The sequence below is a fragment of the Dama dama genome, chromosome 5 (assembly GCF_033118175.1).
Source record: "Dama dama isolate Ldn47 chromosome 5, ASM3311817v1, whole genome shotgun sequence".
NCBI lineage: Eukaryota > Metazoa > Chordata > Mammalia > Artiodactyla > Cervidae > Dama > Dama dama.
Genome location: NC_083685.1, coordinates 99,953,050 through 99,975,582, shown reverse-complemented (window position 1 = coordinate 99,975,582; position 22,533 = coordinate 99,953,050). Strand labels below are relative to the sequence as shown.

Below are 22,533 nucleotides of genomic sequence, written 5' to 3'. Positions count from 1 at the left end.
AAAATGCTACATGCATTTGCAAAACTGGAGGAGGAAATGGCACCCTACTCCAGTATTCTTGCCTGGAGAATCCCACGGACTGAGGAGCCTGGCAGGTTACAGTCCACGGGGTCACGAAGAGTCAGACATGACTGAGCTACTGAGCAAGCATTTGCAAAATGGCACCAAGTTGTGTCCTGAGATGAGTGGCAGGCCACTGAACCAGGTGGGTCAACCCAGGGTAGCATCTGCTCAGAACCACGCCAACTGCGGTTAACAGAAGCAGAGGTGGGGCAGTGGGACAGAGCCCTGGATGAGAAGGACCAGGACTATCACATCATTAAATTTATGGGGTCTCAGTTTCCTCTCTTGAAGGATTCAGGTGATGATATTCTACCTCATGACCTTTGTTGAGTTTAAATGGGACAATGTCAATGAAACTGTAAAGTGCGATAGAAGAATAATACAGCAGTCATTAAAAAAAATAATACTGCAGTCATAAAAAAATGAATTTCAACAGATGTCTAAATTATTTTATTGCAGAGAGATCTGTTAAAGTGAGCACAGAACCAGAAGCCACTCCTCAAAGAGGAAGTCCCTTTTGAGCCTTTAAAAAGAAGGAAGAAAGTATATCCAAAAGATAGGGCAGATACTGGAACAAATTGACTCAGTAGTCAATTTGCCTCTCTCCTTCCTTGTAACGAAACACACATTATTTAGGGCAGCAATATGTACAGCTAAATAACCATCACTGGTGTGGCCTTTCCCCCTTTTGGGAAGGTAAATATAAAGGCTGGTGCTGTGGCAGCCATCTTGCAATCATGAGGTCATAAGCATAAGGTGAAGCAAAAAAATGGGAAGGGAAAGACGGGAAGCGTCTGGTTCTTAGGAGGCCATGTTGCACAGCTGAACCAGCTCCAGAAAAGGCCTACCACTGGACTTCTGACTAGGAAGACAATCGACTTTTATTGTTTCAGCTGCAGTTGGTCAGTTTTCTGTTACCTGAAGCCGAACATAATCTCTAAAGATACAAATGTCTTTGCCTACTCTTTACTAGGTAAGGGTGTGTATATTTGAAAGTGTGTGTATGTGCTGTTGTTGTTCTGAGGTGATGAAATGGAAGTCAGAGTTTTCTAATGGAAGATTTTCTGTGCAAAAGCACAAAAATTTCTGAGTGAAGAAAGCTTAGGAGAACTAAAGAGGAACTGGGGAACAGCCACCCACCAAAAAAAAATCCATAAAGCCAAAATTGCAAACCTCACATAAAGCTCAGGCTATAGAATTCTATAGATTATTTTCCACTATGCTTCCCTGAGAGCAATAGAAATATGAGATAAGTCTCCCCACAGTGAAGGACAAAATTGGAATTTGCTTATTAGCCGCTAGAGTTTTATACTATTGAAATCCAAAATGGCACCTTGCTGCCGTTATACAACCCTTCCTTGTTCCAACAGAATGTAAGTGTTGAGCAGCTACATTATTATATGACATCTTTGCATGCAACAAATGGTCTGAGTTCCCCAAGTGTGGTGCTAGGGTCACATACCTTGTGCAGTACCTGCTGACACCATTTGAAAGTGACTAGCTTCTTTTCCTTAATTCAGATTCCGAAGAACAATAAGCATGTGCCTGAGTTTATCCAGCATGAGGCTTCAGACTTACTTGGTTTTAATTATGTTATAGACAAATAAGTGGTTGAGCTGTAATCAGGGCAGGATGGAGAAGTAGAAAGAACAACAGACCTTCAATCAGAAGACCTGAGTTCAAGTTTGGGCTTTAACACCTATAGGCTGTGTGAAGACAGACACATTAATTAAACCTTGTGAATCTCAGACAGAATCAATCACCTGTTAAATGAAAAGAGTTACTTCTTCCTCAAAAGATTGATAAGATGATTAACTGATATGTATATACTTATAACTATACATACACACTTATATATTTGTTTTTGTAGAGTGCAACATGAACGCAATGAATTTTATTACATATATTGTCCAAAAGGACAGTAAGTAACAGCTAACATTTTTGTGGGGACACCTTACAGAGTTCAATAACTCTGAGAAGTATAAAGTTTTATCAAATGAAAAATCTGAAGATCTGGTTGGGAAAAACACCCCAGATCTTTGGCTTCAAATTCAATGATTTTTGCACTCCACTAGATCAATTATACTGTCCTGGAGCAAATCACATATAAATAAGAGGACTGCTTTTTAATGAAAATCTGTGTTGATCTCTCCATTCTATAAGCTTGTAGAATGTGGCTCTGGGGAAAATCAGAGCAAATGCCACTGTCTAAATTCTAGTTTGTAGACTTGGAGTCTGAGTCAGGCAGCATCTCCTTGCAATTGTGCTTGACGGGTGTCCCTCAGCTCGGGGGGTGGGGACATGCTCAACCATTTCTGGCGCTAGGTCACGATGGTAAACATGCAGTGTGATGGGAAATCAACAAGACTGCATCTAGTCCAAACCATCTGTCCTCTTCCCCTTCCCACCTTCTACTTTCTACCTCAGTGAGTCACTTCTAGAACTCTACTCTGATGGTCAAAGTCTTGGTAAAAGGAGAACAAGAGAATTCCAAAGAACACAACAGCGTAAGCTGATTACAGAATCAAGGAGTCAGGGGGAGACCTGCAGAGGCCAGCTGGCTGAATTTGGGGGTGTTATGGAAAGGAGAGTGCTGGGGAAAGCAGCTTCTGATGATACACAAGGAATTAAGAGTGAGAAAGATGAAGAAAAGTTTTTAAATTTTTTAATTATCTCAATTTTTTAAATTTGTTGTATACCACAATCATTTCATAGATCCCTTTGTTTTATCTTCCAAAAGACCAACTAAAGGTTCTAATTACTTTTTAATTATGTTTAGGTATTTGACTGTTGCCTCTTTGAATGTTAACACCATGTCAAGACAGCTGGCTGGTCACTCTGGCTTTTTATGAATTTTATTTTGAGGATGTTCTGGGATCAGTCACTTGAACCAAGTTTTAAAACGTCTTTTAGCCATGGTTGGTTGTTTCAAAAAGAAATAATTATCCTATATCTATTAAAGAAATTGAACTTTTAATTTAAAATCTTCCTATAAAAAAATAAATAAAACTTTAGGTTCAGATAACCTCATAAGGGGATTCTAGAAAAATGTTTCCATAAAATCAAGGAGGGAAAACTTCCCAATACATTCTATGAGATGAGAATTAACACTGGAACCAAACCAAAATGACAAGGAAATAAAACTACAGATCAATATCTTTCATGAGCAATGACACAAAATGTTCTTAATCAAATTTCAGCAAGTCAAATTCAATAATATATAAAAATGATAAGAAATCATGATGACCAAGTAGGATTTATGCCAGGAAAGCAAGGTTTTTTGAACATCAAAAAACCAATCAATGTAATTCACCATATTAACAAAGAAAAAAGCCATATGATCATCTCAATAGATACAGAAAAAGATACAGGAATAAACACAAACCAATATCCATCCCTGACTAAAAAAAAACTCTCCACAACCTAGCAATTAAAGAAAATTTTCTCACCTTGATAAAGGGCATTTTTGAAAAATGTAGCACACACATCACCATGTAAAAGGCTGAATTTTTTTCTCCTTATGATCAAGAACAAAGTTTTACCACTTTCATTCAAAATTGCAAAAGCAGCCCTAGCCAGTGCAATAAGGCAAGAAAAGAAATAGAATGTATCTAATAAAAGAGAAGTAAAACTATATTGTAGATGATATAATTATCTATGTAGAAAATCCTACAGCGTCTATGAAAAAACTAATAAAACTAACAGGGGAATTTGCAAGTTTGCAGGGCACAAGAGCATTAGATAAAACTCGATAGTATTTTTATATAGTAGCCACAAACAAGCAGAAATAGAAACAGCCAGCTGTTTTAGAATGTGAGTTTAAATGTGAATGCAGACACCACTATCATTATGGTGTTCCCTTCAGGCATTGCCCTTGAAAAAATACTGGCATTCAAGGCCTCCACATTCTGTTTCCAACCCTCTTGTCTAATCTGCTTTCTTACTATCCATCCCTCCTCCCAGTATGATCATGGCAGGCCTAATCTCTGTCCCACGAAGCCCACTCTTTTCACCCTGATAAGAACCTTTCCTTAATCCACCCCAAGGGATTACCTTGGCCAATCCCTCCCCAGGTTTTAGACCATCCAGGTCTTACCTATCCTTCAAGGACATAGTCAGTACCCACCACCTTCACGCTGTCTCCTTAGACCATTTCTGTCTTTGGCACAGGGCCTGGTATGCAGTAGGCACTCACTAAAACCTGAGTATGAATGAACTTGCAGCCTGCTCCTTTTTCTATGAATGCCCAAACATGACTCATGTGCACCCCTCAACACATGCTGGTTTGTATGCTGTATTTCAATCTCTCTCTCCATAGGCCTAAGGGCACCACCTTATTCCTAAGGATGGCAAGTGAACATTTCTTTAATCATAGTTTTGTGCAGATTTTAAACTCTCATACTGCTATGTAACTCTTCATGGATACACATCTTATTTACTTAGACTGTACGTTCTCCCTGGGCACAGTACTCCATCATTCATTCCAGAGTGCCTGGAATCAGGTCAGGGCTCAATTAATAATAGACGAGTGAGTGTGATTAATGAATCTCTCGATATACCTGGAGTGCATTTCAATCATAGCAAGCAATCATACATCTCAGAGCAAGCTTCCTCCCCCCGCAAAAAACAAAAGCCTGCAAGGTGCTTAAGCAAATCTTTACACAGCAACAACATAAACAGAATTGTTACCGAGGCTGTTGTCTTCAGTGACTCCTACTTAAGAACGTTTACATAGAAGAACATCTCACTCCTTCTTAGCGAACGACGAGGTTTAGCGTGCTCAGCCAGCCCTTCTGACTCATGTGAGCCCACCAGCCGGAGGCTGCTGACCAGCCACAGCCAAACCTTCACGGCTCTGAAGGTCACCATGAGCTTCTTTTTGCAGGAAAATCTAAGGAGTCAGGTGTTTGCCCAACAGCCCTGAGAGCATGATCCTGCTAATGAAAACTGAAAATACAGGTCACTGCCCTGGCCCCATCTCTCTCTCTGTTCTGTGATGTTCTTGGTCTCCGTGACCTTAGGGCTGTGAATGAAAACTACTAGGAGGGCTGGACACAATGTTCACCCAGGAGGGTTGGGATAGCCTGTCTTTATGAGCTCTTGGAACCATTCGGGGCACAGCTGCGTCCAACCTGTGTGATCTTGAGCAAGTCAGTCAGCCTTTCTGAACTTCAATCTTGTTATCTGCAGGTGACAAGAATCACATCACTGACTTCAAAGGATTCCTATCACATTGCTTCTTAGGAAAGTGGGTTCACGTGACCCAAACCACAGAGTTGCCTGCTCTGAAAGTCATGGAAGGAAAAGTCTAAAATGATTAGGTGACACTGATCGAAACTCCATACCAATAATGCCAATGCTCTCCCACGATTTCTCACCAACCATCGTACCTGGACTGTGCTAGTGGCCTTATATTCATTGCCTTTTATCTCCACAAGGATCACGTTAGTGGCTTGGTCGTGTCCGACTCTGCGACCCCATGGACTGTGGCTTGCCAAGCTCCTCTGTCCATGGAATTCCCAGGCAAGAACACTGGAGTGGGTCGTCATTTCCTCCTCCAGGGATCTCCCCGACCCAGGGATCAAACCTGGGTCTCCTGCATCACAGGCAGATTCTTTACTGTGTGAGCCACTAGGGCATGCACACACCAGGAGATATTCTCACAGAGGGAAAAGCAAACAGCGGTCCAGAGAGGTTAAGCCACATCTCTGCTCAAGGCCACACAGCTCACCCACACTTCCCACTACAGGTATATGCTTCTCTGGGTGCCCTGAAGCTGAGCCCATGACCTGATAGAGCTCTGCTACCCCTGACCTCACACCCACATCCTTTCCAAAGGGTTACAGGAAGTGTCTTTGCAGCAGCACTATAAGGAGTCGTCAAGCTGGGGACCCAAACTGCTCCCTCTAGAAAGAGCTCCACAGCAAGCCTAATACTCTGCCGTTTATAGTTTCTTTCCTTGGGACACACAGGACTGTTCTCTTACCACCTCCCTGTAAACGACCTGTGCCCCAGGCTCCCCATCCCAGAGCCTCTTGGACCGCAGTGTCTTCTGTAGCCCTGGCCGTCCACCTCCACCTGCTGCCCCGCCCCACCCCACTTCCTCCGAGGCCCCACTTCCTTTCATCTAATTCTTATGGGGAAAGAAATGCCACATTTATTAAAGTGAAGGCTTATCTATTTCATCACAGATCTAAGCTGCAGTGATAAATCCCTAAGCTAAGCACACACAAAGGGGAATACAAAGCTTGAATACAGATCAGAATCGAGAAGCCAGGGAGAGGGGGGTGAGTGTGGGCTCCGACCCAGCTGCTGGCTACCTCCCTCTCCCACTCAGGGGTCTCCATCCCGAAGACACTGCTCCTACCTCATCGCAGGGGGAGATGGTTGGGCAAGAGCAATGGCCACATCAACACACTCTTCTAGATAGTTCTGTCAAAGCCTCCACAAATGTTCCATTTAGGAAGAATCAGCTTTGTTGCATCTGGTAAAACTTCTGAATCATCTAAATTGATTTTTGTCTCTTCATTCAGCAGGCACAGGCTAGGATGCAGGGTGCAGGAGAGCCCATAGTTCCAGGTGGTGAAGGTACGGGAGCCCAAAGGTGAAGAGGACACTGCCCTGGACCACAAGGAGCTCACACAGCTGGGGACACAGAGGTGGGGATGCTCCACAGAGCTTTTCTGGAATGTGCTGGCTTTGCTATCAGGGTAAAGTTCTGGATTCCTAATCAGAATTCAAGTAAGGAAACACAACCCCTTCAGAGCTTTGAGACCCTGCTACAGGGGTGCCCAGTGGCTTCACCTGCCCTGTGCCCTTACAGTCCACTAACTGTTGTTACTGTGGAAGCAGGGACGGTAGCCACAGTGATTACCTGCCCCCGATAGCTCTTTATACCGATGGTTTGTGGAAGAAAGCATCGCACAGCCCCAGGTGCCATCCAAGCCATGCAATGACTGATCACTAGTTGCCCCCTCCCAACAAGCCATTCTTTAGTAAAAGAATTCCCATATTTTAACTGATCATGTGATCACCCAAAATAAAGACTACATTGGCTACTGTGATGTAAGTGGGAATGGAATAGCAACTTCAAGCAAGCATCCTTTAAAAAATGCAAAATGATCTCTTGGCCTTTACTTTCTCCTGATGCCTAGAATGCAGGCATGATGACATGAGCTGGTGCAGCCATCTTGGGCTATGATGTGGAAGCCACATGCTTAGAAAGCCAGAGCAATCAGATAAAAGAAGCTCCCTTATAACAGAGCCAAATTATAATTGAACTGACTTCTTTTATAGGAGAAAATTGCTTTTGTATCAGCAACTGTTATTTCAGGTATTCTGCAGGTATACAAGTACAATTGCTGCCTCCTGTCTAGGGTATTAAGAGAATTCATTCTGTCATTTATTCAAGAAATAGCTATTGAATGACTGCTAAGGACCAAGATATGTCCACTGTGAATACAGTAAGCAAAGCAGACATGTTCCTGTCCTTGAGGCACTTAAGGTCAGGGTCATTACTGATTCTGCTTAGTTACGGTGAGATAAAGTGTTAGTTGCTCAGTTGTGCCCAACTCTTTGCAACCCCATGAACTATAGCCTGTCAAGCTCCTCTGTCCATGGGATTCTCCAGGCAAGAATACTGGAGTGGGCTGTCATTTTCTTCTCCAGGGGATCTTTCCAACCCAGGCATTTAACCTGGGTCTTTCTCATTGCAGGCAGATACTTGACCATCTGAGCCATCAGGGATGGTGAGATAAATCTCGGGCTAAATTCATGTCTAGATCCCTGGGAGAAGAAAAAGTCTGTATATGGATGTATATCTATATATATTCTGTGGAGTGTGTGAGTGTGTGTGTGTATGTGTGTATACGAGAGAGAGAAAGAAAGCCAGATTCTCTGACTTCCCTTGTAACTGTTGTGGCAACATCCACTGGAGAACTGGTCAGCCCAGCCCAGCTCAGTTCATCTGCCAAAACTCAGATCCTTCCTATCTTTCTTTTGGGTAAGAGCTCTCAGCTCTTCATTCCAGGTCCTTGCACAGACCTAGCCATCCTCATTTGCTCTGGCCAAAACCTCTGAAGTCATCTGTGTCTCCTACCTTCCACATCATCCGTTAGCATTGCTGTCATTTCTACTTTCAAATACATCACACACCCTACTGGATCCTAGTATTGCGGCAAAACTGAATTTCATAAATCTAGTAGTTGTTTCATGGTGACACAGGAGAGCATCCTTGAATTTAGAAGCTCCATCATAGAAGTACAGTGGGGAATGAAGAGTCATGATATCATATCTGCAACCTACTCTCATAGTTCAGTTCTGATGCTGCTGCTACTGACAGTGATGCTGACGGTGACCCTGACAATGGTGGTAATGATGACGGAGGTGAGGATGATGATGGTGAAGATGAGAAGAGGAGGAGGGGGAAAGACACAGAGGCAGATGTTAACAACTGGTGAAGAGCATACAGGTGTTCACTGAATCATTCAATCACCTGAAAATTTTCCACTGGTTTAAAATTATTCAAGATAAGATGTTAATAATAAACAAGCCATGAAGCTGGGTCTTTCAAAGGTCCTCCTCTACCACCATCTTAGTCCAAATCTCCATCTCTTTCTCATCTCCTCCAACTCCCTCCCTCCATCCCTGCCCTTCCAGGGTCTATTCTGAGCAGAGTGATTCTGTAAAACACAAGTCAAATCACATCACTCCTCTGTTGCAATCCCCACGATGGCTCCCATCACACTCAGAATGAAACCCAAGATCCTCACATGGGCCCCACCTCTCTGACTTTATCCATTACCTCGTCTCAACCCTGGCTCTCTCCACCCCAGCCACTCTGGTCCTTCTGCTCCCCAAACACACATGGCAGCACTCACTTCTGCCCAGCTCACGGTCACACATGGCTTGTCCTCCATCATTCAGGCCTCTGCTTCAGTAATTCAACCAGTAATGAGGTCTCTTCTTCAAATCAGGCTTCTTTCTCCCCAAATCCCATCACTCACTACTCCCTTTTCTTGCCCTATTTCTCTCAAAGCACTTACCACTACCATTTATGTTGTATATGAGTTTCTTTTTTGTCTCTTCCTTCTGAATGTAAGTGCTATGTGACTTGGGACTTGGCTTTCTTCCCTCCCACATCCCTGGTGACTGGTACCCAGGAAAGGGCTAAAACTGTTTTTGTATGAATGAAGGGATCAGAGCATCTTGAGTCCCACCCTGACCTCCCCCTTTCCTTCCTCCCAACGCGCTGCCAGGGGGCTGTGACTCCCCATGCCTCTGGCTCTGTGAACCTCTTATCTTAGGCCCTCACGAGACCCCTTGCAGGGTCCAACCCCCCCACTCCATCCCCCATCATTAGCCCAACTGAGCCATATGGCACCTCCCCAGCAGGCACCCCCGCCCCTTCCCACATACCTCCTGCCCTCCAGGAACACAGCCCTTATGTTTAGAGAAGGAAAAAGAAGAGATTCCTGCTCAGAGCCAGCCTGCTCCAACGGGACACAGAGTTCCAGTTCCTCTGGCGCCTCGGGCCCAGTTTCTTATCACCACTGCCTGCTTACAGAAAAGCCACACCAACTATTCCAAACGCAGTGATCACCCTTAAGCAACCCTGCCTGCCAGGCTCTTGCTGCCCCCAGTTCACCGACCAGGAACACTCTCCACCATCCTGTTCAATTCCACCATCTTTCAAGGCACTGGCCCTTACCAGGCCCCTCCCTGAGAAGCTTCTGAACACATGGCTGGTTCTAGTGAGGCGTCTGTATGGCTGGTTATCTTTTTACTGTCTAGTCTGGTCTTTCTGCTCCTGAATTTAAGCTCCTGAGGCCGGTCTGTGTCTTATCCATTGCCTGGCTCAGCACATGATGGGTGCTTCACATCTAGGGATGGGTGGCTGGATATCATCTCCTCTTCCATCATCAGTCCTAAATATTCTTTACTGTGTTAAATGGGCTTGGAGCTCCTTGGGGGAAAAGAGCCCTGGCACCTGCCTGGAGAGAGGCTGGGCTCCCCTCGCCCTGGGAGCTCTCACCCTTCGCAACCTTGGTGCCCGGCCATGTACCCCCTCCCTCCAGGCCTGTGGCAGTCTGCCCTGCCTGCCTTGCACCTTCTTGCCCGTGTCCTCTCTGCCCTGTGCTCCGTCGGGCCTCAGTTTTGCCAACTCACCGCGGTCATTGTGAATTCTAACCCCGTCCGTAGCGCCTTCCCTCTCCCCTGCACCTCGCTCTGGTAACAGCCAGAACGTATTTTAAATCCTCCTGCTTTCTGGGCGCAGTGAGTAATTAGAGGCCCAGCTCAGCGGCCCTCCCTGCTCCCTGGCCATATGGCGAGGTCAGGCCTCATCTGCCTCCCACACAGGCTGCCTCTCTGGCCAGGCAGCCCAAGCCCGTGCAGTTCCCAGGCAGGAGCAGGACCACGCCCTGGGGCCAGAAGGATGCGTTAGGCACAGCTGGCTTGACCAGGGTGAGGGTAGTTCCTTGGGCTTTGGGAGGGGCTCTGCTTCGGAGCACCCCCTCCCTTCTCTAGGCAACCCTATGCGGGGAAAAGCCATCACCCACACCCCACCCAGGACTGCAACACAGCTCAGGACTCACTTTCTAAATGGCTTTAAATTTTGAAGCAGGAAAGAACTTTTCCGCTCATGGCCTGTCCGGCCTTGAGGACAGAATGGTGATCTGGCCCAGTCTGGGTACGGCGGATGGGGAGGGATCACAGAATCCCAAGAGGAAGATGAGTCAGTATAGCCACTAAGCGGGGCTTCCTAAGTGGCTCAGTGGGTAAAGAATCTGTCTGCAACACAGGAGACACAGGAGACACGGGTTCGATCCCTGGGTCAGAAAGATCCCTTGGAGGAGGGCATGCTAACCCACTCCAGTATTCTTGCCTGGAGAATCCCACGGACAGAGGAGCCTGGTGGGCTACAGTCCATAGAGTCACAAAGAGTCAGATACGAATGAAGTGACTGACCATGCGTGCATGCAGCCACTAGGTGAGTGAGCTTGGAATCAGGCCTCCTGACTGCTCATGTGCCAATGCCAGCCGGGCCCCGGGTACTGGCTGTCCCACTGCCCCCACCCGAGCCCCTACCTGCTGGGGGATGGGAGGACCCACAGGAGTAGGCTCTGAGCAGGGTTAGCCCTCAAATGCTGGCTACGCCCTCTACGTTCTCAGAAAGGGAGAACCTTAGAGGTTCTGAGGCCAGCACCCACCCCTCATCCCCACCGACTCCCTGCTAAAAATGCCCAGTAGCTCCTCCTAGTCCCCTTCCTCAAAACATCCTGGGGTGAGTGCTCCCTTTGTGGCAGGGAGGTCCGTCCTGGATCTGAGAGGCTCATGTCTTGAGACCATTAGCCTCCTCTAAGGTCCTCCTTGTAGCCGCAAGTACATGCACTGGACAGCCAGGGCCGGGCAAGGACCCAGGGGCAGGAGACAGGATCCACGGAGCTGTAGGGGATGATGAGGGGAAGGGATAGTTAGGGAGTTTGGGGTGGGCATGTACACTCTGCTCTATTTAAAATGGATAACCAACAAGGCCCTACTATAGAGCACAGGGAATTCTGCTCAACGTTATGGGGCAGCCTGGATGGGAGGAGAGCTTGGGGGAGAATGGATACACGTGTATGTATATGGCTGAGTCCCTTCGCTACTCACCTGAAACTATCACAACATTGGCAACTGGCTATACTTCAATACAAAATAAAAATATGATAAAAGTTATTTTAAAAGCACCATCCATTATGAATATCCTTTAAAGACCAGGGTTTTCAGGCTTCCTGGCAGCTGCATCCCTCCCTGGGGAGCACAGGGCATGGGTGTCTAAGAGCAGGACACACTAAGAAGACGGGCCAGTCACCTCCCTAGATCCGGACCCAAGGTTCTTTCAATGCAATTGGAAAACTGCTGTTTCCAGGCTACTGACTGATCTGCTCTTTTTGTTCACACCAAACACAGGGTCAACTACACCCCTGTGACTCTCTCGTATGACCTGCTCCCCACCACATGGGACACACAGGTTCTGACCCCAAACACGAGACTGTCAGTGTGCTGTTCAGAGTTCTCGTGTGCCCGGCCCTGAGTTGGGCTGAGAGTGGTCATGTCTTAGGGAGATGTCATAGGATAGAGGTCCAAACTGGGGCTGACTCCCTACACCCACGCCCCCGACTCTGCAGTGCCAGGCGCCCTGGGGAGGGGCTGACCCATCCAGGAGTCAGGACAGCGAGAGGGGAGCCGAGATCGGGAGGAACAGGGAGGCTGAGACAGAGTGGACATAAAGAATGTTCCAGACAGAGTGAAGAGCAGAGCATCGTGGAAGCCTGTGAAGCCAGGGAGGACTTGCTGCCCCAAAACCGAGTAGGTCCAGGTGGCCAGAGCCTTGGTTTTGGTGGAAGGAGGGGTGGGAGGCCCATTCCAGCCACAGAGCCCAGCAGAGCCTGCTCCTGGGACCTCCACGGCCACCGAGGTGCAGGGACGAGGATGGAAGTCAGCAAGCCAGGAGCAGAGGCAGCAGGTGTAGACGACTCTTCTGCCAGGCTGTCAAGGAAAAAAGCAGGTGGCGAGGGGATGGGAAGCGGTGGTGAAATGGAGAGAGGGCTCCCCTCCTGCCTTAAGGTGGGGGGATCACATTGACACCTAAAGGAACTGAGCTGGTAGAGATCGGGGCGGGAACGTGGATCCTGGGAGCAGGGCATCTGAGGACCAGAAGTAAACGGGATCTGAGACACAATGGAAGGAGGCACTGCCGGCAGTAGACATAACCTGGGGGTGTCCACACCCACGGAGACATTTGGAACCCTGAGTCTGCCATCATGGGGGTGCCGGGCACCCTCCTGGTGATGCATCACTTTAGTCAGGACACCTTCTACACCATCACCCAGATGGTGAATAAAACCACCAAGAAGGTCAGGCTGGGGACCCTGGTCTCCACGTCTCCTTCTCCTATGCTCAGACGCTCAGTCATGTCCGACTCTTGGAGACCGCATGGACTGTAGCTCTCCAGAATCTTCTATCCAACTCACTGGAGTGAGTTGCCATTTACTACTTCAGGGCATCTTCCCAACCCAGGAAGAGAACCCACCTCTCCTGTGTCTCCTGCATTGGCAGGCGAGTTCTTTACCACTGAACTGCCTGGGGACCCTGAACTCTATTCAGTTCAGTTCAGTCAGTCATGTCCAACTCTTTGAGACCCTATAAACCGCAGCACACCAGGCCTCCCTGTTCATCATCAACTCCCGGAGTTTACCCAAACTCATGTCCATTGAGTCGGTGATGCCATCCAACCATCTCATCCTCTGTCGTCCCCTTCTCCTGCCCTCAATCTCTCCCAACATCAGGATCTTTTCAAATGAGTCAGCTCTTCACATCAGGTGGCCAAAGTATTGGAGTTTTAGCTTCAACATCAGTCCTTCCAATGAACACCCAGGACTGATCTCCTTTAGGATGGACTGGTTGGATCTCCTTGCAGTCCAAGGGACTCTCAAGAGTCTTCTCCAACACCACAGTTCAAAAACATCAACTCTTGGGCACTCAGCTTTCTTTATAGTCCAACTCTCACATCCATACATGACTACTGGAAAAACCATAGCCTCTATTGGGACATGGTAATTCCTTAGCTCTCGTTAGGCCTCATTGTACCTGCTGCAAAGCTAGGATCCAACAAAACCCTGGCCAGAGTTGCAGAAAAGGGAGGGGGGAAGTGGGGCCTGACATTTACGGGGCACTCCTGGGTCACAGCTCTGCGCTGGCCTCTGACTCGCTCACAGCATCCTGGTGAGGGATGTGTCTCCCCCACTGACATGTCACATGGAAGCAGAGGTCGCCTGGAAGGTGCCTGGGGCTTTCAGAGAGAAATGAAGAACAGGGGTTGACAAACAACAGCCATGGGCCCAGCCCTTCCCACCATCTATTACTGTTATAAATAGTGTTTCACGGGAACACAGTGCTGCTCACTCTTTTACGTATCTCTGTGGTACAGCTGAGTAGCTACGGTGGAGACCTTACGGCCATAGAATCTGAAATATTTACAACCTGGCCCTTTTCAGAAAAAGTCTGCCAAGCCCTGCTGAACAGCCCTGGACTAAGGTCTATCAGCTGGTCCAAGTTCAGGCAGGATCTGGGTCTTGGCTTGTCCAGTTCTGTCACTGCATTATCCTGTCTTCTTTATAGTGAGGGCATCTTCATGCGGGAGAAGTAGCCAGAGAAAGCTCTCTCATTAACCCACCTTTCTATTAGAAATGCTAACTGGTTATCCTATGTGTCAGGATGGCCGAGCCGTCTAAGGCGCTGTGTCCGTCACAAAGAGTCAAACATGACTTAGCAAGTAAACTACAAGAACAGGTTATCCTGGTTCTCAACAGAGTCCACGTCTACTACTCAGCAACCAAGGCTATCTTACTATACCAGACATCAGATCAGCATAGTTAAATTAGATCCACGCTCCTTACCATGGCCTCCAAGACCATGCGTAGCTGGCCCATGTCTACCCCTCCATTCTCAACATGCACCTGCCACTCCTTCACTGACCACACTCGACACCTGTGTCTGCTTTTGGTTTCATGAACAGCCAGGTGCGCTCCAGCCTCAAGGCCTTTGGACTTGCTGCTCCCTCTGCCTAGAATGTTCTTCTTCTGTATGTCCCCATGGTTGGCTCCTCCCTGTCAGTCAGGTACCAGCTCAAATGCCACCTCCTAGGACCACACTATCACAGTGCCAAGGGAAAGAGGGTGGGGAGGGATGGATTAGGAGTTTGGGATGAGCAGATGCAAACTATTATATGTAGGGTGGATAAACAACAAGGTCCTACTGTATAGCACAGGGGACTATATTCTATATCCTGTGATAAACCATAACATAAAAGAATATGAAAAAGAATGCATACATAGGTATAACTGAGTCACTTTGCTATACCGCAGACATTAACATAACATTGTAAATCAAGTATATTTCAAGAAAAATAAATGTTTTAAAAACAGGCCTCCCTTTCCCCAGCCTTCCTCTAACACATCACCTGCCTGCCTGTGCCCGGAGCATTTTGCACTCTCTGAAATTATTTACCTATTGACATCTCCTCCATTACAGTGTAAGCTCCCCAAACAGACAGGATTTTCTATTCAAGACCTAAATTTCAACTCAAAGAGACACTCTGCACCACTAACGTTTGTAAAACTTTATTTATTTAATCTTTGGCCATGCAGCAAGTGGGATCTTACTTCCCTGACCAGGGATCCAACCCAGGCCCCCTGCATTGGAAGCATGGAGTCTTAACCACTGGACCGTTAGGGATGGTCCCCACACTACTAACGTTTAAACTAGCCCCGTCCAGTGTCAATGAGATGCAAATCATAGATATGATCCACATAGCTAAGTCCACATTTCTTAGTCATCATGTTAAAAAATGAAAAAAAATAGATGAAATTAATTTTAATAATAGATTCTATTTAACCTGATATATCCAAAATATTATCATTTCAAATGTAATCAATATAAAAAATTATGAAGCTATTTTAACATTCTTTCTTTTTTCACACTGACTCTGAAATCTTGTGAGGCCCTGAAACACATTTCAAGCACTCTACAAACAGCCACAGGTGGCCTGGTGACCACCAGAGGAAGAAGTGCAGGCTTGAAACAGTGTTTCTATCAGATGCTGCTCTGATGGTATTAACACTCCTTTACTCCCCACAGCAGCCCTAGGAGGGAAGCACTACTATTAACCCATTCTACAGATAGAAGTAAGCAAAGCTCCTACCCTCTGGCCACACTGAACCTGGAGTCCTGGGTCAGCCCCAGGATGGGAGGAGAAAGGCTGTGGGGTGAAGCCTGGGCACCTCCCAGCTCAGCTCCCCACTGTATAACCAGCCCCGTGGGCTGTCAGTGTGGCCAACTCTACACTAGTTTTGCAGACAGGGCAGCAGAGGGTCACACAACCGTGATGAAATCTCTGCAGCATTCAGGCAGGTCACTAACGCCTGCGGTCTGGCTCCTCCATCTTTCCAAGTGAAGGACCATCTTGACAGTACGTGCAAATACTCACTGAGCTGTAACAATGAGCTTCCAGGGAATGCTCTTGGATCTAAGATGCCACAGAGAATAAGACGAACCCTTGCCTACATGGAGCTTACATTCTGATAGGGACGGAGACAATAAACTAGTGATCTTATCAGTCTACGGTGTTAGATGGTGTAGGTGCCCAGGAGAAAATGAAGCAGGGGACAGGAGCAGATGAGGAGGTTAGGAAAGGTTGTCAACCTCTTGTGAGCATCAACTTTCATAGCACAAATATCTGATGCTGGACAATTTCTGGCCACCAAAGAGAAGGGGAAATACCCCAAGGCAAGAACACGTTGACTTGAAGAGGGTCAGATGTCTGGATCCCAAAGAGAAAGGCAGAAGGTAATAGGGTCTGAGCTCAAGGAAGCACTGAGGGGCTGGGTTATGCAGCGTTGTAACTGAGAGCCCCTCTGTCAACTGTCCAGCCCCATTCTTGGTCTCCATGAAGCTTGGAGGCATGCCCCTTGGCTCCCTTGGTCTGCCATTAATGCAGGCGGCTTTGACAGGAGGCAGAGGACTGATAACTAACGTACACAACTCCCAGTGGTGTGGAGCTGCGGCATAAATATTTATTCCCTCTAGCAGACGCCACTCTTGATGATGGTAAGTTGGTTATCAAGACTTTGGAACCCCAGCACATGATATCCGAGGGATGGGTACCCCTACAACCCTGAGTTGTCCCAAGACAGGTTCTTTAGGAATGAATCAGACCAGCTGAACAAGCAAGGTCCCCACTCCTCCCCATTCTTGAAGGTCACGCAAGCCCCCTGCAAGCCTCTGAGATCCTGGGCTCAGGGACCTGTAGTTCCAGATACAGAACATATCATGATGCCCAGCTGTGCCCAGTCTGCCATTCAATTCTGATGCAGTCAGCCCCTGGTATCCAAGGGATGGTTCCAGAAACTGCAAGGGAAGCCAAATTCCATGGATACTCAAGTCCCATAGTCAACCCTCTGTACCTGCAGCTTCCAGATCCAAGGATTCAGCCAACCTTGGATGGTAAACACAGACAGGATCTGAGCTTGGTTGAATCCATGGATGGTGGGGGGGGGGGGGTGCTGTATTTTTATTCACACCTACTTCTGCCCAGGGGTCTCCAGTCATAGCTACAGACTGACCCCTCCCTCTCTCAGATGAGCCCAAATCCTCCGCTCCTTCAGCCCACCTGCCATGGAGAAGACTTACCCCTGCAGCTCACTAAGAAGGACCAGCCAAGCAACATCTTTGTGAGTCTTGATGTGAATTCAAACTCTGCAGTCCTTGAGGACATTTTTCTTATTTGACAATCTCCCTTTAGCTCTGGTTCTTGGTTTGTTGAACAATGGAATCATGTGGGAAGTTTTTGAAAAATACTAACATCCAGATTCTACCCCAGACCAATTCAATCAGAATCCTGGGAGGTAAGGGCCAGGCATTAGTGTCACCAGAATTGCTTACATCATTCCTGTGTGTCATCAGGGCTGAGGCTCGTGGTTCTAATGGGATCTTCTCCAACTTTAATATGTGCACAAATTGCCTAAAGATCTTGTTAAAATGCAGATTCTGGATCACTAGGTCAGGGGACAGGCCCAAGAGTCTACACTTCTAACAAGTTCTCATGGGATGCAGTCACTACTGGTCCATGGACCACACTTTGAGTAGTGAGAGTCTAGAGGCAGCCAGATTTGAGAGGCGGGAGATGGAGATGGGCTTCACTGATTTTCCGTGTCCAAAGTAACTGTCCAGTATTAAAGCTCCCTTTAAAACTGGAGAGGGATTTCTAGAAGAGTTAAGATAAAGGGCTCTTCTGGAAGGAAAGAGGAATTTTCTGCCAATGTGAAAATAAGAGATGTTATAGCTATGAAATGTTGCAGGATCCCCTTTGCATTATAAATAAAGTAACTAACAGACTAGCCAGAAAGAGTGGGTACTCCACATTCGTGGTATCATTGCTTTTACTATTATTAAGGCAGGATCCTCATCCCACTCCCTAAACCAAACAAGCCTGTGCTTTCGACATGCAAGAGCCCCATAAAGCCCTCCAAAGCCCCTTCATCCTCAGAGGATGTGCTGCAGGCAGGGGCAAGCACAGAAGGCTTAGGGCCAGGGGCTTTCATCCTGGATATAGCCCCATGGATCCTTCCTGGTCTAAGGACACCAATGCCTATATTTCTCTCATTAATTTGATTTATTTGCCTTGAGTTGTGAATATACTTCCATAGCCCCATTATGGCTGATATAGAGATTTGCTATGTTCAGGATCTATTTTAAGTGATCTCCTTAGTTTAACTCATTAAACAACTCTACACATTCAGAAAACTAAGATCATGGCATCCAGTCCCATCACTTCATGGAAAATAGATGCAGAAACAGTGGAAACAGTGACATACTTTATTTTGGGGGGCTCAAAAATCACTGCAGATGGTGATTGCAGCCATGAAATTAAAAGACACTTACTCCTTGGAAGAAAAGTCATAACCAACCTAGATAGCATATTGAAAAGCAGAGACATTACTTTGCCAACAAAGGTCCGTCTAGTCAAGGCTATGGTTTTTCCAGTGGTCACATATGGATGTGAGAGTTGGACTATAAAGAAAGCTGAGTGCCAAAGAATTGATGCTTTTGAACTGTGGTGTTGGAGAAGACTCTTGAGAGTCCCTTGGACTGCAAGGAGATCCAACCAGTCCATCCTAAAGGAAATCAGTCCTGGATGTTCATTGGAAGGACTGATGTTGAAGCTAAAACTCCAATACTTTGGCCACCTGATGAGAAGAACTGACTCATTTGAAAATACCCTGATACTGGGAAAGATTGAAGGTGGGAGGAGAAGGGGACGACAGAGGATGAGCTGGTTGGATGGCATCACCAACTCAATGGACATGAGTTTGAGTAAACTCCGGGAGTTGGTGATAGACAGGGAGGCCTGGCATGTTGCAGTCCGTGGGGTTGTGAAGAGTCAGACACGACTGAGTGACTGAACTGAACTGAACTGACACAGCTGTACTATTAGCCTCAAGGCAGATGAAGAAATTTAGAAAGGCAAAGAAACTTGCCAAAGTCACATATGCAGCATGTGAAAGGGGAAGAAAAGAAAAAAAACTGAGGTATTTATGTCACAGCCCATGTTGTGTCAAGGCTTCTTAAATGTTACTTGCTACGTGACCTCATGAAAATGCAAATTCTCCTCAAGCAGGTGAGATGGGAGCCTGAGATTCTGCATTTCTCAAAAACTTTCAAGTGATACTGATGTGGCTGGTCCACACTCATAGGCTATGATGCCTCCTGAGGTTTCTGGATGTCTTCTCAAGATCCCCCAACAAAACTCTTGCCACAATACTCCTCTGATCAGTGATCTGTTGATTTGACCAGTGGTGAAACCACAACACGTCTCTACTTTGAACACTTATACAAAGTTCTATTTAAACTTCTGCTCGAAATGCAGTCTTCTGTGGCAAAGGATTCAGAAAAGCAGTTGCATCCATTAGAAGTTGTAGACATTGCAGATGGTTATGAAATTGCTTTTAAATCTAAGTATCACCATTGAGAATGCATTCTGGGCCAGGGAACAATTCGCATCTCTAAAAGCCAAGTGAAGAGTTCCAAATTGAGAAATATAGGGAGGGATTTCTCAAAACAAAGGAGTGAATCATTTAACTATAAGCTTCTCTTCTCAGATCAACAGAGGAAAGGATATATACAGAAACCAGAAGAAAAGACAGATCTTCAGGACCAGTGAAAGGCATTTAAGGGCAAATCAAGACTGTACACTTCATCTAGACTCAATGACTGGCAACTATCTGGTTTGTGAATGAGGCAGAGAAAGGCGGAACAGACAGGGATGAAGATAAACTTCCAGGAATGCTTTGGGTACCAGAGTGACCTGAAGTTCCAAAACCATAGACAAGATTCTGGAAGAGCCTGACTTCAAACCATGAGTCTTTGGAGAAACAGAAATGCCCCCTTGCAGATGGTCACAATACCAAGTTTAAATTAGACAATCAACAATAAATTAGAATGGCACCTTTCTGCAATTTCCACAGCTCAGTGATTCCCCAAACTTTGCTCCATATTAAAATCACCTGTGGTACTGGAGAAGCCTCTTGAGAGTCCCTTGGACTGCAAAGAGACCAAACCAGTCAATCCTAAAGGAAATCAACCCTGAATATTCATTGGAAGGACTGATGCTGAAGCTGAAGCTCCAATACTTTAGCCAGCTGATACAAAGAGCCAACTCACTGGAAAAGACCATGACTCTGGGAAAGATTGAAGGTAGGAGGAGAAGTGCAGGGACAGAGGATGAGATGGTTGGATGGCACCATCGACTCAACAGACATGAGTCTGAGCAAACTCAGGGAGATAGTAAAGGACAGCGAAGCCTGGAGTGCTGCAGTTCACGGGTCGCCAAGGGTTGGACATAACTGAACGGCAACAACCTATTATAAAGAAACATGCCCCCCACTTCCTGCTCAGGCCACACCCCCACATCAATTAAATTATAATCTCTGGAGGTGAGGCCCAGGTACTCTTAATTTTTAAAGCTCCCAAGGTGATTCCAGCGTGAAGCCAAATTTGAGGACGACTGGCACAGCCTTTCAGTGTTTTCATTCATAAAATAAAGGAATCCATCTGGACAAGTGGCTTTTTATTCTGTCTGTGTGTTAGAATCACTTTCGAGTGATTTTTTAAAATACTGCTGCCAGCAGCATCCCCAGAAACTCTGGTTAATTGGTGGGACCCAGACACCAGCATCATCAGCATTTTTAAGAGCTTCCCCAGGTGATTCTAATATGCAGCAAGGGAGATAATCACTGGTCTCGAGGTTTTTGCCAGTTCCTTCTATTACTTACATTTTAAACATTTATGATATTCAGGCTAAAAATGCACCTTAAAATTTTTGCAAGCGTGGATTTCTCATCTTTAATTTTAAATCAGAGACTTTTAACTTTGGAAGAACCTTGTAAACCCTACACAACATGTTGGATCAAATATATATTCATATGTGTATATTTGGGGGAGGTGAATGTCCTTGATTTTTATCACAGTCTCAAAAGACTTAACTCTATTACCTCAAAGGCAAGTATGTGATTTCTCATTTAATAAATTTGCTCTCAATAGCATGTCTGCTACAGTTTGAATTCGAAACATACCTATTGCCACCTAGTGACTGCATATCTTTATTGCAGGTTTAGTTCAGACCCGACAGCCTCTGAAGAGCTATAGGGTGACAGATGTGACACTTTCAGATCCAAGTATCAACACAGAAGCCATGTCTGAGATTGGGGTTAGTAGTAGGCTGTCTGGTAATGCTCACAATGAGAGATGACCTTCCCAGTTACTCTTGTAAGGGGACAGTCCTCTCAGAAACTCTGAGAAAGTAATGTCCTAAACTGGATTAGGATACTAGGGTTTTCTAGACCTGACTGTTGTTACCTACATGCCTCAGTTTGAATCCAGGCTTGCTTTCATACTAACCATATGTCCTTGGGAAAATCATTGAGCCTTTCTGTTCCATATATAAAAAGAGGATAATATAAGCACGTCAAAGGCTGCTGTGAAAAATAAGTAAGACAATTCATGTAAAATGATCAGCATAACACTTGGCACACAGCAAGATCCCCATACATGTGAGGTTACATTATTTATTGTTATTCCCTTGTTTTGTTCATTGTTCCATATGGGTTACAGTGATGACCAAGTGGAAGAATACCAGCATATTGCTATCACACAGCAACTCACATATTCAGAGATTCCACAGAGCACAGGAAAGGGTTATCCTACAACACAGGCATAATCCCTACCCACAGGAAATGCTTTTTGAGATTCCAACAGTTGAGCAGTCTCTGACTGCAGCCACTTCTTGTGAAAGATCTGCCTTCCCACCACGTGGACAAGACGGTGACTATACCTCACCCCCAAGGCTGCCGCAAGTTCCTTCCAGGGAAGAGAATTATGCAGACACTCACGAGATCACAGAAGCCCTAAACAATCAGCTCTCCTCCAGCCCAGACACTCACTGGCGGCGGTCTCCCATGCCACTCTCTCCCCAGGAGGGACAGTCCCCAGACTCTTCCACAAGCCCACCAGGTCAGGGTTCCACGACCTGCCCGGCTGAAGCAGAAACACCACAGAACCCTCTCACCAGCCTCAGCAGAGACGCAAAGTGATCAGCGCTCACTTACCTGGAGTCTGCTTGGCCGTGCGCACGGGGGTGTAGTGGTTTTTGGAGGACGATCGGACCGGCGTGTTCTCTTTGGGAGAGCTATCGATGGCCGAGATAGTTTCTCTTTCACAGTGTGCTATGGGGATTGGTCCCTGTTGTCTTAGGATGTCAGCCAGAGCCCTGAAAGAGAAAGAGATCACACAGTGAGATTCACCAAGCCAGTGAGCACAACCACAAAGGAAGCTGGGTGGGTGACTTTCACTGGCCCTTTGATGGATGGAGAC

The 22,533-nt window shown here is 46.4% G+C and overlaps 1 protein-coding gene across 3 annotated transcripts in view; it reads right to left on the bottom strand.

Moving 5' to 3' along the window:
- The window catches only part of SHISA6 (shisa family member 6), a 251,811-nt gene that overhangs the window by 205,973 nt on the left and 23,305 nt on the right, over positions 1–22,533 (bottom strand). For all 3 annotated transcript variants that reach the window (XM_061141081.1, XM_061141082.1, XM_061141083.1), the window contains exon 2: positions 22,269–22,429. In XM_061141081.1, the coding sequence (XP_060997064.1) occupies positions 22,269–22,429 (161 nt within the window). The remainder of the gene's footprint in view (positions 1–22,268; positions 22,430–22,533) is intronic.